Source organism: Saccoglossus kowalevskii, chromosome 2 (assembly GCF_978046115.1).
Source record: "Saccoglossus kowalevskii chromosome 2, keSacKowa6.1, whole genome shotgun sequence".
NCBI classification, from domain to species: domain Eukaryota; kingdom Metazoa; phylum Hemichordata; class Enteropneusta; family Harrimaniidae; genus Saccoglossus; species Saccoglossus kowalevskii.
In genome coordinates, this window is record NC_140642.1 from 46,840,783 (window position 1) to 46,855,211 (window position 14,429).

General features: G+C 35.8%; 1 protein-coding gene across 1 annotated transcript in view; it reads left to right on the top strand.

The window, feature by feature from the left end:
• LOC100366991 (protein jagged-1) overlaps positions 1–14,429 on the top strand; it is a 248,417-nt gene that overhangs the window by 118,557 nt on the left and 115,431 nt on the right. The window contains exons 14-16 of the mRNA XM_085495845.1: positions 2,552–2,665; positions 11,566–11,679; positions 11,772–11,888. Coding sequence (XP_085351971.1) covers positions 2,552–2,665; positions 11,566–11,679; positions 11,772–11,888 — 345 coding nt within the window. The remainder of the gene's footprint in view (positions 1–2,551; positions 2,666–11,565; positions 11,680–11,771; positions 11,889–14,429) is intronic.

A 14,429-nucleotide genomic window follows, 5' to 3' on the forward strand; every position in this document is an offset into this window, starting at 1 on the left:
GGTCAGTGGAACGAAAAACAAAGGAAATTTCACATAAACCGACTGGAAATGCTAGCGATGCAGTTCTCCCTGCAATCCTTCAAAAAAGCGGTAAAAAACCGGGCCGTGTTAATAAGATCCGACAATCAGACTGTAGTAGCTTACCTCAACAAGGAAGGGGGAACGAAATCACAGTCGTTAAACGACCATGCTGTAGCAGTGCTAAAGTGGTGTGCACAAAACAAAGTCGAGCTGATGTGCAAACATATACCGGGAGTCCAAAACGGTGTAGCGGACTCGCTATCCCGGGGGAAACCCTACGACGACACAGAATGGGAGCTGTCACAGACGGCAGTAAACCTAGTGTTCGACATGTGGGGGGAACCCCAGGTAGATCTGTTTGCAACACCGGAAAACAAAAAACGTCCCGTTTTTGTGACGCGTTATCTGGACAAACAGTCACTGACGTGGGACGCACTTCAGATGGAGTGGGGCGGAATGTTCAGTTACGCATTCCCACCATTTCCATTGATCCACCGAACGTTACAAAAACTGGAACAATCGGAGAACTCGCACATGATTCTAGTGGCACCGAACTGGCCGTCTCAGACTTGGTTTCCGTTACTGCTGTCTCTGCTAACGGACCATCCGAGAAGCCTGCCACAAGAAATCACGTTGACACAACCCGGCGGTTATACACCAACCAACCCGGAGCTGTACCAACTTCACGTGTGGAAACTATCCAGCAATTTAGAATTGCGCAAGGGTTTTCAAGCCAAGTGTCGCAAACAACGACGGCCGGGCTTAGGGATTCCTCAAATGGATTGTATCAATACCACTGGGAAAAATTTCGTAATTGGTGTCTTGCAGGGGATATACATCCACTCTATCCCTCTTTGCCCCAAGTAGCGGAGTTTTTTTCTTATTTGATCAACGAAAAAAAGTTGAAACCGGGGACAGTAGAAAACTATAAATCGGCGATCAACTCTGTACTCAAACTAAGCCTAGACAAAAACATTTCGGATGACCCGACAATCTCCGATCTGTTCAAGGGCTTTATTACACAGGCGGGCCCCATTGAGAGGTACAAAGCACCTGCATGGAGCTTGTCAGTAGTCCTTGAAGCGCTACGACAATTCCCATACGAACCGAAGGAATTGGCGTCACTACAGGACTGGACGAAAAAGACTGTTTTTCTACTAGCACTCGCTTCAGGGAGGCGAGTTAGCGAAATACACGCTCTGTCATTTGAAGACAATTTTACGGTGTTTTATCCCGATAAAGCGATTTTAATGACATCAGTAAAATTCAGAGGAAAAAATCAGAAACTGCACGAGACGGCGACTCCGATCGTTATCCTGGCACTGAGCAATATTTCCAATGAAAAACAAGACAGAATTCTTTGTCCGGTACGTGCGCTAGCTTATTATAAGAAACGTACTTCCGGGGTCAGAAGGGGTCAAAGGTCGATGTTCGTTTGTTACCAAAAAGGTAAACAAAGCTCAGCGGCGTCGAAATTCACGTTAGCGAGATGGGTAAAAGAGACAGTTTACCACGCTTATAGTGATAAGTATTTGAGCACAGAAGCAGGCAAAGTCACTGCCAAGATGCATGACTTAAGAGGCATAGGTAATACACTGGCATTTGCTAGCGGAGCTTCTTTAGCCCAGGTGCTAGCAGCCGGGTCCTGGAAAACTAGCAACACTTTTCTCTCTTATTACCTGAAAGACCTAGCGGCCGAGTCACAGGGCCTACACTCGTTAGGCTACCTAGTGACAGGCCAAGTTGTAACGAAACAATAGGGCATGTAACTTTCCGCAACTGCAAGAATTATTCAGTTAGCGGGAGTTATACAGTTGGGGGGATGGAATTTTTTCAATTCCATAATCAGGTGGGGTAGTATTTATCTGCCAAGAGATATTCTCTGGTAATCTGTCCCATTTGTTTATGAAATTAAAATTTCATTAACCAAAGGGGTTAGTATGCAATACTCTGTAATAAACTTTTAAAACTAGCGCCGAAGGCGCATATTAGTTTTTATGTTTATATAAGAGATTGCATACTTACCTTCCCACCCAAAACCACCCCAGATAAATAGCTACGAATCAATATCGTGGTCAAAAAGATCTGGAAGTATGCAAATCAGATGACAGGGGAAGGACGCCCCCTACGGGAGCTATCCACTGTTATTTCGATTTTATTTAACCAGTATTATATGATAATTGGCAATTATCCCATTTGTTTATGAAATTAAAATTTCATTAACCAAAGGTAAGTATGCAATCTCTTATATGAACATAAAAACTAATATGCGCCTTCGGCGCTAGTTTTAAAACATTTACAGACTGGTGTACCCAAAAAATCACATTTAATATGTCACCAGGTTGTTTTTATTTTCTTGTGATCTTAACCATTTCTTTGATGTACCTTAGCTGATATTATTCAAAATCAAGACAGAATTTTTTGTTCTCAAATGTAACTATCTAATTAATAATAATCATAAATATTTTGTGAAAATATGAGAACCGTGACATTTATGTCTTGAGAATGAGTATTTATTACTTGTTTGCAGATAAAAATGAGTGTGAACACAATCCCTGCAGAAACAATGGTACTTGTCTTGATTTAGTTGCTGATTTCCAATGTATTTGTCAGAATGAATGGAAAGGCAAGACTTGTAATTCAAGTAAGTATAAACTATATTCATAGTTTACCAGCCTTATATGTATGTGTATCTATTTTGAATCACTGATATTTCATTGCTTACAATGTGTGTGCTTTTGGATACTCAGCAGACCTTCAAATATTCAAGCGTTTTTAGCTCATCTGTCGACTTTGTCAAGCTGAGCTTATCATATGAGTGATTGTCCGTCGGTGTCTCTCGTCATCCATCTGTTGTTGTCTGTGTCAACTTTTTACATTTTTCGACCTTCTTCTTGAAAACTACAAATCTTATTGCTTTGATACTTAGTATATAGGTACCTTAGGTAAACCTCTATTTGATTTGTTCATTTCCTGATGATATTTTTAATTCTCTAATTTTGATGAATATTTTTGTCATTTTTGGTAAAAAGTGATATTTTCGACTTCTTGTCAAAAATCGCAAGTCTGATTGCTTTAATTTATTTAATAGGTACTGCAAGTAGACCCATTTCAAATTTGTTCATTTCATTATTAGTCCCCGTTCGGACGCAGTCCGAAAACGGGGACTTATGTTTTGCCCTGTGTGCGTCCGTCCGTTCGTGCGTCCGTGCGTCCGTGCGTCCGTGATCACCTGTATCTCGAACATGCATGGACCGATTAAGTTCAAACTTCACTCATACGTCACACATTATATGGGACATATGCACATGCATTTTTTTCATGATCCGATTAACGATAGCCGAATAGCGGCCATTTTAAGGCCGAAAATGCATCAAAATCGCACATTTTCACCATTCCGGACCCGGATCTCAGTTATGCATGGACGGATTTTGTTCAAATTTGGTACATACATTAAACATAATAGGACCTTGATGCACGTCATTTTTTTTTTTGGATCGGGTTCGAAATGGCCGCCTGGCGGCCATTTGTTTTAAAGAATTCAGTTCTGGATCTGTATCTGAGACATGCTTGGATTGATCGAGTTCAAACTTCACACACACAAGGTACATCATGTCACAAATATGTATGTGCATTTGTTTCATGATCTCATTAACGATAGCCAAATGGCGGCCGCTTTAAGGCCGAAAATGCATTGAAATCGCACATTTTCATTATTCCGGACCCGGATCTCAGTTATGCATGGACGGATTTCATTCAAATTTGGTACATACATTAAACATAATAGGACCTTGATGCACGTCATTTTTTTTTCGGATCAAGTTCGAAATAGCCGACTGGCGGCCATTTTGTTTTAAAGAATTCAGTTCTGGATCCGTATCCGAGACATGTCTGGATTGATCAAGTGCAAACTTCACACACACAAGGTACATCATGTCACAAATATGTATGTGCATTTGTTTCATGATCTCATTAACGATAGCCAAATGGGGGCCGCTAAAAGGCCGAAAATGCATTGAAATCGCACATTTTCACCATTCCGGACCTGTATCTCAGTTATGCATGGATGGATTTTGTTCAAATTTGGTACATACATTAAACATAATAGGACCTTGATGCACGTCTTTTTTTTTTTTCGGATCAAGTTCGAAATGGCCGACTGGCGGCCATTTTGTTAAAGAATTCAGTTCTGGATCCGTATCCAAGACATGTCTGGATTGATCAAGTTCAAACTTCACACACACATGGTACATCATGTCACAAATAGATACTGTATGTGCATTTGTTTCATGATCTGCTTAACAATAGCGGAATGATGGCCATTTTAAGGCCGAAAATGCATCAAAATCATGTATTTTCACAATTCCAGAACCGGATCTCAGTCATGCATGGATGGATTTTGTTCAGATTTAGCACAATGTGTTGTACATATGCAGGTGCATTTCGGTCATGATCTGCTTTGAATGTATATGTCACTCAAATATGAACGGAACGGGGACGTGTCATTGAAAATGACTTGTGTCTTCAATTTTCTAATTTTGATGAATATTTTTTTTATTTTTGTAAAAAGTGTTTTGCTAACAGTGGAGCTATCTCAGCTGAGTGGCTGCTTGTTTGTGATTGACAGGTTTATTAGTCCCCGTTCGAACGAAGTTCGAAAACAAGGACTTATAATTCAGTCTCCATCTGTGCGTCCGTCCAGAGTCATATCTCAGAATCCTTTGGACCAATTCCGTTCATTCTTTGCATGTGCCTAGTACTTTATGTGGGAGCCATCTTGTTTTTTGAAAATGTTGTATTTTGGATATACTTTGTATTGGATCAAAGACTGGCAGGCATCTTGTTTTTTAGCCCCCGTCGGTGGGGGGGTATTAATTTGGGTCGTGTCTGTGCATCCATGTGTGCACATTTTCACGTTACCAGCTTTTTCTCGCACATGTGTGATCCAATTCAGTTCAGAGTTGGTACAGAGACAGGAATTGATGGTGCTATTATGCACATCGAGTTATTTTTTCGATTCTTTCAAGTTTCACTGTGTTTTTCTTTGATTTTTAACATTTTCCCTTCAAAACTGCTGGAAAATCCAACTTTTCCCGAAATTACCAGAGTTTAATCCGAGTTTTGATGACGCATACGCAGTTCTCGTCTCGGTGGAAATCACAGTCATTTTTGTATGTGGATATTGTATCCCGGAATTGTATCTTTATTTGCGCAACACTTATATGGACAAAATTGTGTCTCGTCAATTTCAAAGGTAAGAAATTGTGCTTGTTATGGTACTTATACACTTTGAATTATCGTTTGTGTCTCAGGTTTGGTGATCGTGAGAAACTATTGCTAACCTGGCGAGAGTTTCGCCAGAAAAACTGCCTTTTTACCTTGCTCGTACCATCAAAGATGGAAGGGAAAGGTATATTAAGGGAAAAATTTTGTCCGGCGTTGTCGTTGTCGTCGTCGTTAATAATTGTTATTGTGTGCATAATAACTTTACTAATTCTATTCCAAACTTCATCAAACTTGGTCACCTTATTCATCAGTATAAAGTCTTCCCTGAGATGTCCTGTATGAAAATACCATGCAAAAAATGAGAAAATCGGATAAAATATTTTGACTGTTTCTACTTGACTGATCACTGGTGATACACATCAAAGGTCACTGATCTCAGTGGAAATATGCATTGTTGTATGTGTTCAATGAAGCAAATCATTTTTCTTGTAATAATATCCTTGGTAATGTATCTCAGAATCCCTTACTGGGTTTCAAAACCAACTCATGGAGAGATTGCACAGTCTGATACACATTTGCAAACCTACCAATAAATCTTTACAGAAAACAAGATGTCAGAAAATCAATATAAGCACTGCTATGAACTGGATGCCAAACTTTGATCAAGATCTGAAGCTAATAGAAAATCTGTTTAGTTCAAAGTTATCAAATCAAAAACAATACATAAAAAATACATAAAAAGCAAAACATTTCATCCACATTTTAAAAAGAAAATTGTTCTAAAATATATGTATTCTGTATTTGACAAACAGTTTATTCGACAAATGAAAACTCACAGGAATATGTTTCAGCTATTAGAACAGAATGCTAGAGTTTTTATAATACTAGTTTAAAAACTCACTTCAAACAAAGATTGCAGTATTTGAAGATGTAGGTTCTCAGGAGGCAACAGTACTGTTGACTTCTCCCTCCACTGGACACCAACTAACTATTTAAAGCAGAGCTTGCAACATGATAGCTATTCATAAAGGGTGTTTATTTTTTTTACTTTTCATATAATACAGTAGTCACACAATGAGGCAGTTCATATTTGTCTCAGTGAATCATAAGTTTTTGACAGACACCTGTACAAAATACTTGGACAAAAGCCAGCTAAGATTTTCTGTTATCTTGCATGTTTTATGAATCTATTCACGTCTAAATGCAGTACTTTTTTTCTGCAATGAGGCGTTTGTTTTTATACTAAAATATCTGAATTACTTTGAATAAAGCTGGAAATTATGTCCCTTAAAATAATTAAACAAAGAAGGCACCATTGTTTTTGTAAGATATTTACATCTTTTAAGGACATTTGATAGATTGATTCCCCACTATTGGTTCAACCCCAAAACTTGTTTGTATTCAAAATTAATTATGACAATGCATATTCATATTGAAACAAACTATGATAAAGGGAATTATATTTATTATTGTTGTAGGAACTGATTATGTATTGTGTTAATTGATAGTTTACCTCGTGATTTAAGAAGTTTGCAGTGCTCTCTACGGGATTCAAACATCGTCGTGGTGTCGGCGCAATGCTGCTCTGAGACGCTTGCCAGACTCTGCCTCGCTCAAAATCATTATCGCCATGCTTGATTTCCACAACATTTACATTATGATTTCCACAGCTATTGTTCTATGAGATGTGTCCTCGCTGTTCATAAACAAATTTAGTTGGGTCGGCATGTACTCATTGAAAGTGTTGGTTTATTTACGTAATCCACTGATCACGCCATATGCGAAGTTAAAAATATGTCGCTACTCGGAGAGCTTGCCCAGAACGCTACATGTCCCAAATAAACGTACCGGTACGTTTATTTTTTTCCCCAGAAAAATTCCACCCGATACGTTCTTATTTGGGACGTTACGTATATTTATTTTTCTAAATCAAGCCGATTAAAAAAAAATCATGCCTTTTTTCCCATGACAAACAAAGCCAAAAGATCGCACTAGAACATCGGTAAATCTCTTCCATGTGGCTTTCACCATGAGGTCGCTGAACTGTCATTAACATATTTAAATGTTTATGGTAATTTGAGCACATGGGCACCATCCAGCACTTTGATTGGCTGATTGGCGACTTGACCTATCTGGTCAATAACCCACGCCTCTTGTGCATGGATAACATGGCGGATATCATATCGCATCGAGCGTTAACATGTAACTGAAATCATTTGCTTACGATAAAACTAAGTTGAATTACACTTACTCATAACAATTCAACAAATTTATTTTTTGTACGTTAATATAATCACTACTGAGTACTAATCATCAATTGCAACACTTCGAAAACAAGTAAGCTACCGTAACGTGATCATTTGCTACTAACAAAAAAATAATGCATATTAAATATAGTGAATATTTTTTGTTGTCATGTGAACAGTTTTTTTTGATTGTCTGTAATTTTACAACATTTCATGACGCCCGTTGTAGAACCAAATTAAGGCCTTTCACTCCTCCTTGACGCTTATTTAAAAGATTATACGGCATCTTACTTTTCGCCAGCCACGAAGGTCACACTAGTAGACAAACTTGATCAATACTGCCGACCATTCCATGCATTTTTCATCAACGCACAACGGCACACAAATCGAGAAAAGTATTGTCCTTGCAACAATTTCACGCAATACGTCATCATTGTACAGTGACTGATTTTAATAATAATAATATTATAATATTTATTCAACATTAAAACAAACTACAGTGAGTTGTTCTATGGTCGTATAAGAATAAAATAAACTACGTTAAGATACAGTAAAGTTAACCAACTAAACAGAATGCTAAATAAAGCTAAATAATATTACAAACACATTTAGAATGACAATACACTTGTATGATACAGTACAATACAATACAATGCACAAACTAGTATTGCTAAGGAGTGGAAAATCACATTCACATTAGAGTCATAACTATGGAAAGAATATTTTTAAATTTGGTGGAGCTGCTCATATATCATTTGCATACATTTTTGTATGTATTGTGCAGTTTCCCAGCCAGTCCGACTCGAGTAGTGATTGGTTTGCTATTTCATTTCATCTTGCGGCCTTTCAAACAGTATATTGCTAGACATGCATCAATTGTTGTCCATTTATATTTCTAATGCAATTTCTTTCTGGCTGGTATAAATATATTAAGTAATATGTTTTCGTACTGAAAAGACGATGCACAAATATCTTTTTTAATTAAATTTAACAGCTAATGGGAGCACATACATGTATGCTACAACCTCTGCTTACTTTTGACTAAATGTTTTTTTGTTTTTTTCAGGTGCAGAGCCAGAATTTTTTTCTCAGAAAGCAAAGCCACTGGAACTGCATATACTACAAAAGCATACTATTCGCGGCATGTCTGACAATTGTATAAAGTTTCGTAGGTCCTCTTTTTTTCTTACTTTGAGAAGTGCTGTCAACCAAAGCATAAATATGTGTTGCTCTGTACATAAAAGTTCAATTTCACACGATTTGTTAATATTAATGTATGATAATAAAAACTTGATAATATTTTTCTGGATTCTTGCACTTTATTTGTATCATTGTCATATGAGATGTACCCTTGTCCTTATTTAGGGCCACAAACTACATGTAGATCTGTACATGAAGTACATGGGAAGTAAAGTTGTTGACACAGGTAATGTACACCAAGGATCATTGCAGTTTCTCAGTTCCTCATCTGGTGCTAGTACTTGTATGACAAACAGTATCATTGCCCTGTTACTGTCTAAAATATCAGAAGTTTTTCGCTGGAACAGTTCTGTGATTGACAATGTCTTTGTATTAGGAATACAGTTGTACAAGGAAGTTTATCCAAACAGACACAACACTGACTCTTCAATATATTTGCAGATGTGATTTGCATACTTACATGTCATTTTACCTGTTGTACTTGTTTGTTACTCTCTGGTGTTCTTCCTGAGACCAGGATGGAGAGTGCTACAAACTTGAAAATGCCATAGAAATCATGTTTGCCAATTTATGTCCATGCCAAAAACTGGACAAATTATATGTTGCAACTTTCAAATGACAACAAGTGAAGGCAGTGTCATTCATGACCTGTTTGATTGAATACATTTTTAGCTCCGCTGTCGACTTTGTCGAGCAGAGCTTATCATATGAGTGATTGTCCGTCGTCGTCCGGTGTCCATCGTCCGTCGTCCGTCGTCCGTGTCAATGTTTTACATTTTCGACTTCTTCTTGAAAACTACAAGTCTGAATGCTTTGATACTTGGTGCATATGTACCTTGGGTAGACCTCTCTCAGATTTGTTCATTTCATGATCATATCTTCAATTCTCTAATTTTGGTGAATATTTTTGTCATTTTTGGTAAAAAGTGATATTTTCGACTTCTTGTTAAAAACCACAAGTTCAATTGCTTTGATATTACATATATAGGTACTACATGTGGACCTCTCTCAGATTTGTTCATTTTGCAATGATATCTTTAATTCTCTAAATTTGGTGAATAACTTTGTCATTTTTGGTAAAAAGTGATACTTTTCGACTTCTTGTTAAAAACCACAAGTCCAATTGCTTTGATATTACATATATAGGTACTATATGTGGACCACTCTCAAATTTGTTCATTTCATAATGATATCTTTAATTTTCTAATTTTGGTGAATATTTTTGTCATTTTTGGTAAAAAGTGATATTTTCGACTTCTTGTTAAAAACGACAAATCCAATTGCTTTGATATTACATATATAGGTACTACATGTGGACCACTCTCAAATTTGTTCATTTCATAATGATATCTTTAATTTTCTAATTTTGGTGAATATTTTTGTCATTTTTGGTAAAAAGTGATATTTTCGACTTCTTGTTAAAAACGACAAATCCAATTGCTTTGATATTACACATATAGGTACTACATGTGGACCACTCTCAAATTTGTTCATTTCATAATGATATCTTCAATTTTCTAATTTTGGTGAATATTTTTGTCATTTTTGGTAAAAAGTGATATTTTCAACTTCTTGTTAGAAACCACAATCATTTATGATCAGAATGATATTTTTGAATTCTTGTTGAAAACAGCAAGTCCCATTGCATTGATACTATGCATATTGTTCATTTTCTAATGATATCTTCTGTTCTTTAATTGAAATGTGCATTGATAACAGCGGAGCTATCTCAGCCGAGAGGCTGCTTGTTAAGGTTTGGAGGCCATTTTTTCCTTAAAAATCTAAAAAAAAACAAGCTTTTTCTCAGATATGTGTCATCCAGTTTTGTTCAAAGTTGGTACAGGGACAGGTAATAATTGTTTACAAGTGCACATTGCATTATATGTTTAACAAGTTATAAATTGTCTCAGAAAAGCCAAATGAATAAATTTTTTACCCCATCCCCCTTAAATTGTAACACATCAATTCTGAACAATTAATAATGGAATTTTAATACAGCTCACAATGAATTAATTCACTCTGACACAAACCCAGTTCAATATAAGTTTTTAAATTTTTTCTGAGCGGGGGCTATGACATGACATGTCATGTCTTGTTTTTTATGCAATATCTTGGACGTGCTCTGTCAGTTTTCATTCATATTTGGCACATACATAAACTTTATACATGTTAGGATGCATGTCCATGACAATTTGTTTCAAAATCTGATCAAGGATGGCCGATTGACAGCCATCTGACTTTTTAGCCTTACTACTCCACAGTTTATGTACCATTTTCATTCGTATTTGGCACATACATCATGCATATCAGTGTGTTTCATAATCAAATCAAAGATGGCCGAATAACGGCTGTTTTTATTTTTGGCCATATTACTACTACACAGAACATGTGTTTTGATGTAAATAAACAATCTGTTGTATATGCCACTTGGAACTCAAGTTTTAAGGACACGCTCGCGACAACCCCTCCGTTTTAATATGACGAGCACAAAGAGAACTTTCAAAAATTTAACGGGGACTGTGTCATTTTCATTGACTTGTTCATTCTCATGTAATACTGTAAACACATTAATTATTCACTGGGTTTTAATTTTGCTATTTTCCCTGATAAGTAAAATCACTAAATAAAATCCATGTGAAGATGTAAAATAAGAATAGAAGTTAATGTTTTCTCTTCTATGTTTGTCAACTACAAACCCATTGAAATTGCTCAAAAGCATTAATATAGTGAAATTAATTGCCAGTGAAAAATATATGATTTTACAGTATTTTGTGATAAGCGTAATGTTAATTCATGTGGTATCTTGTGAGTGATGCATGATTTTTCATGTGTGTCTTAGTTTTGATTGACACTTGTTTATTCATTTTTTAAGAAACTTCCCATTGTGAAGTTAGTACGTGCAGGAATGGTGGTACATGTCTTGACCATGGTGATACATTTGCATGTAATTGCCCTACAGGATGGGCTGGAAACACATGTCATTTAGGTGAGTAATACTAATACTGCTATGTATATACTTTACACCAGACGTGCTAATTCATTAAGGGTAATGCAATACTGGTATTATTCGATTTACAGCTACCAATACTAGTTGTGAATATGTACATTGTCGCAATGGAGGTACATGTATCAATAGTGGTGACTCGTATATATGCATCTGTAAGGAAGGATTTGAGGGATTTAATTGTCAAACAAGTGAGTACTATTCAATATCTTAATTACAGATTACATTTTGTAATGTTCATAAAAGGAAATGTACATGAGAGGAAAATGTCTGTCTCGTCATTGTTGTTCTAGTCGTCATCCTTGTTAACAAGGGAAAAATATCTGTCGTTGTTGTTAATAATTGTTAATGTGTGTACAATAACTTTACTATTTCTATTCCAAATTTTATCCGATTTGGTCACCTAATTCATCAATATGAAGTATATCCATAGTTTGAATGACAGATGTCCTGTGTGAAAATATAGTAGTAATTAAAATCTGATAAAAATTGTTGACTGTTTCTACTGGTGATGCACATTCAAAGGTCACTGGTCCCAGTGGGAATATGTTCTGCTGTATGTGTTCAATGAAGTAAGGGGTGATCTCATATTCAAACATGTGGGTCAAACCTATGAAAACCCAAACCGCCCTAAACCACCCGAACAAAACCCAGTTTTGCGGTTTGGAAGTTTGAACAATAGACAATGTGGTTCAGGACGGCCGCACGAATTTGCATAAAAACTGCGATTTGAACCGATCTCATTCACATGTCATCTAAGCTGTTATTTATTTTTAGGATTGACAGTGTTTACATTGCTTTTTGAGGACTAGATCAATGTCTCCAAAATGTGTTGATTTATTGGTGTGCAGTAGTCATTTTACCGTGTGTCTTGCCTAAAAAAAACACTCTTTCATATATCGGTGAACAGCATGCTGAATAAATTGTTAGCTCCCGTGAAACGGAGCTTATGTGGTACCGGTGTCTGTGACTCTGTGACTCTGTGACTAAAATTTGTTCCACTGATAACTCAAGATCTACAATTTCAATTCAAATGAAATTTGGAACACACCTAATATATGATGAGTAGATGTGCTGATAAGATTTTGGTGCAATTGCATGCATATTAATTAGTCAATTATTGCATTAATTAATGTTTAGTTAGATTATCATCTGGTAATTCTACAATATGCAACCAATATTTTATTATTTGTTTTTTGATGTCAATTAAAAGAGGATATTGCCCCAATTCTGCTCTTGCTGCTAGATTACATGAGGTCCTGTTAATCTGCAAGATTTGCTTACAAAAACTTCAAATGAATTTTTTCTATCATGTTTTTTTCCCATTTGTTGTTGTTGATGAAACTTTCTCCTCATACCTCTGATCCATATAGAAGGATGGGTTTTATAAAAACGTTAAATAAATGTAAAGAAAGTTTAATATTTTTATTATCCCCTAGTAATTTGTTCATAGCAAAAAGTGCTTTTCCAGCTTTCTCTGCTATATTGGCTGTTGCCTCATTGAAATTACCATTTGAACTGAAAATAATCCCTAAATAAATATACTGCTTATCACATTTAATGCATTGGTTGCCAATAGTAAAAAAGTATCTTTTTTGCAGTGGTGATTTATTGAAAATAACAATTTCAGTTTTAGATATGTTTATTTTAAGTTGCCAATTTCAGCAATATTGTTCAAGTTGATGTAGTGGAAATGAGAGCCATGTCATCTGCATATATTAATGAGTTTACTGGTGTATTATTCAATGTTGGTTGTTCTGTGTTTGTTTTGTCAAGGTGATCTTTAAAATCATTAATGAAAATATTAAATAATGTTGGACTAATCACACAGCCTTGTTTCACCCCTTTTGTAACATCAAAACATTAATGGACAAATGAAAATCACAATTAGTTTTTATAATACTAATTTAAAAATGCACTTCAAAAAGAAAGATTGCAGTGTTTGAAGATGTAGATTCTTAGGAGGCAACAGTACTATTGACTGTCCACTGGACACCAACTAACTATTTATTTATATAATAAGCTTGCAACATGATAGTTATTCATAGAGGGTGGTCTTTTCACTTTTTCAAATAATACATCAATCAGGGACATTCGGTAGACTGATTCCCCACTGTTGGTTCAACCCCAAAACTTGTTTGTATTCAAAATTAATTATGACAATGCATATTTATATTGAAACAAACTATGATAAAGGGTATTATATTATATACTTTTGTTGCTATAAACTGATGGAAACACTGTATTTCTAAGGATGCAATAAATTATCTTTATTATTAACAAAGGGCAAGGTCACCAGAGTTCAACTATATTTTAGTAGAGAGAAACATAAAAATACAGTCTGCCCTTAATTTTTTCCCTGAATTGAACCCTTTTCCTCAAAGAGTTTTTCAGCCCTCAATATGAGCCATAAATTATACCCTCTTGCATGCAGATATGCTGCCCCCAGTATGTGCCTGAGTTATATTCCCTCACATAGAGATATGGCAATTTTATGTCCCCAATATGTGTAGCTGTTCTGCTCCCAATATGAATTATTATTATTACGATTGTGTGAAGTGTGTTCTCACATAGTTTATGCAGAACTATCTGTGTACACACACCCAACTCAAATTAAATTTATATAATTGTTGAAAAAAACTTGTTCCCAAATTCATGTATACAAAAAGTTTACTTTTATTACAAAAAACTTGAAATTTGTTAAAATAAACAATTGCAAATTGAGGCTAGTG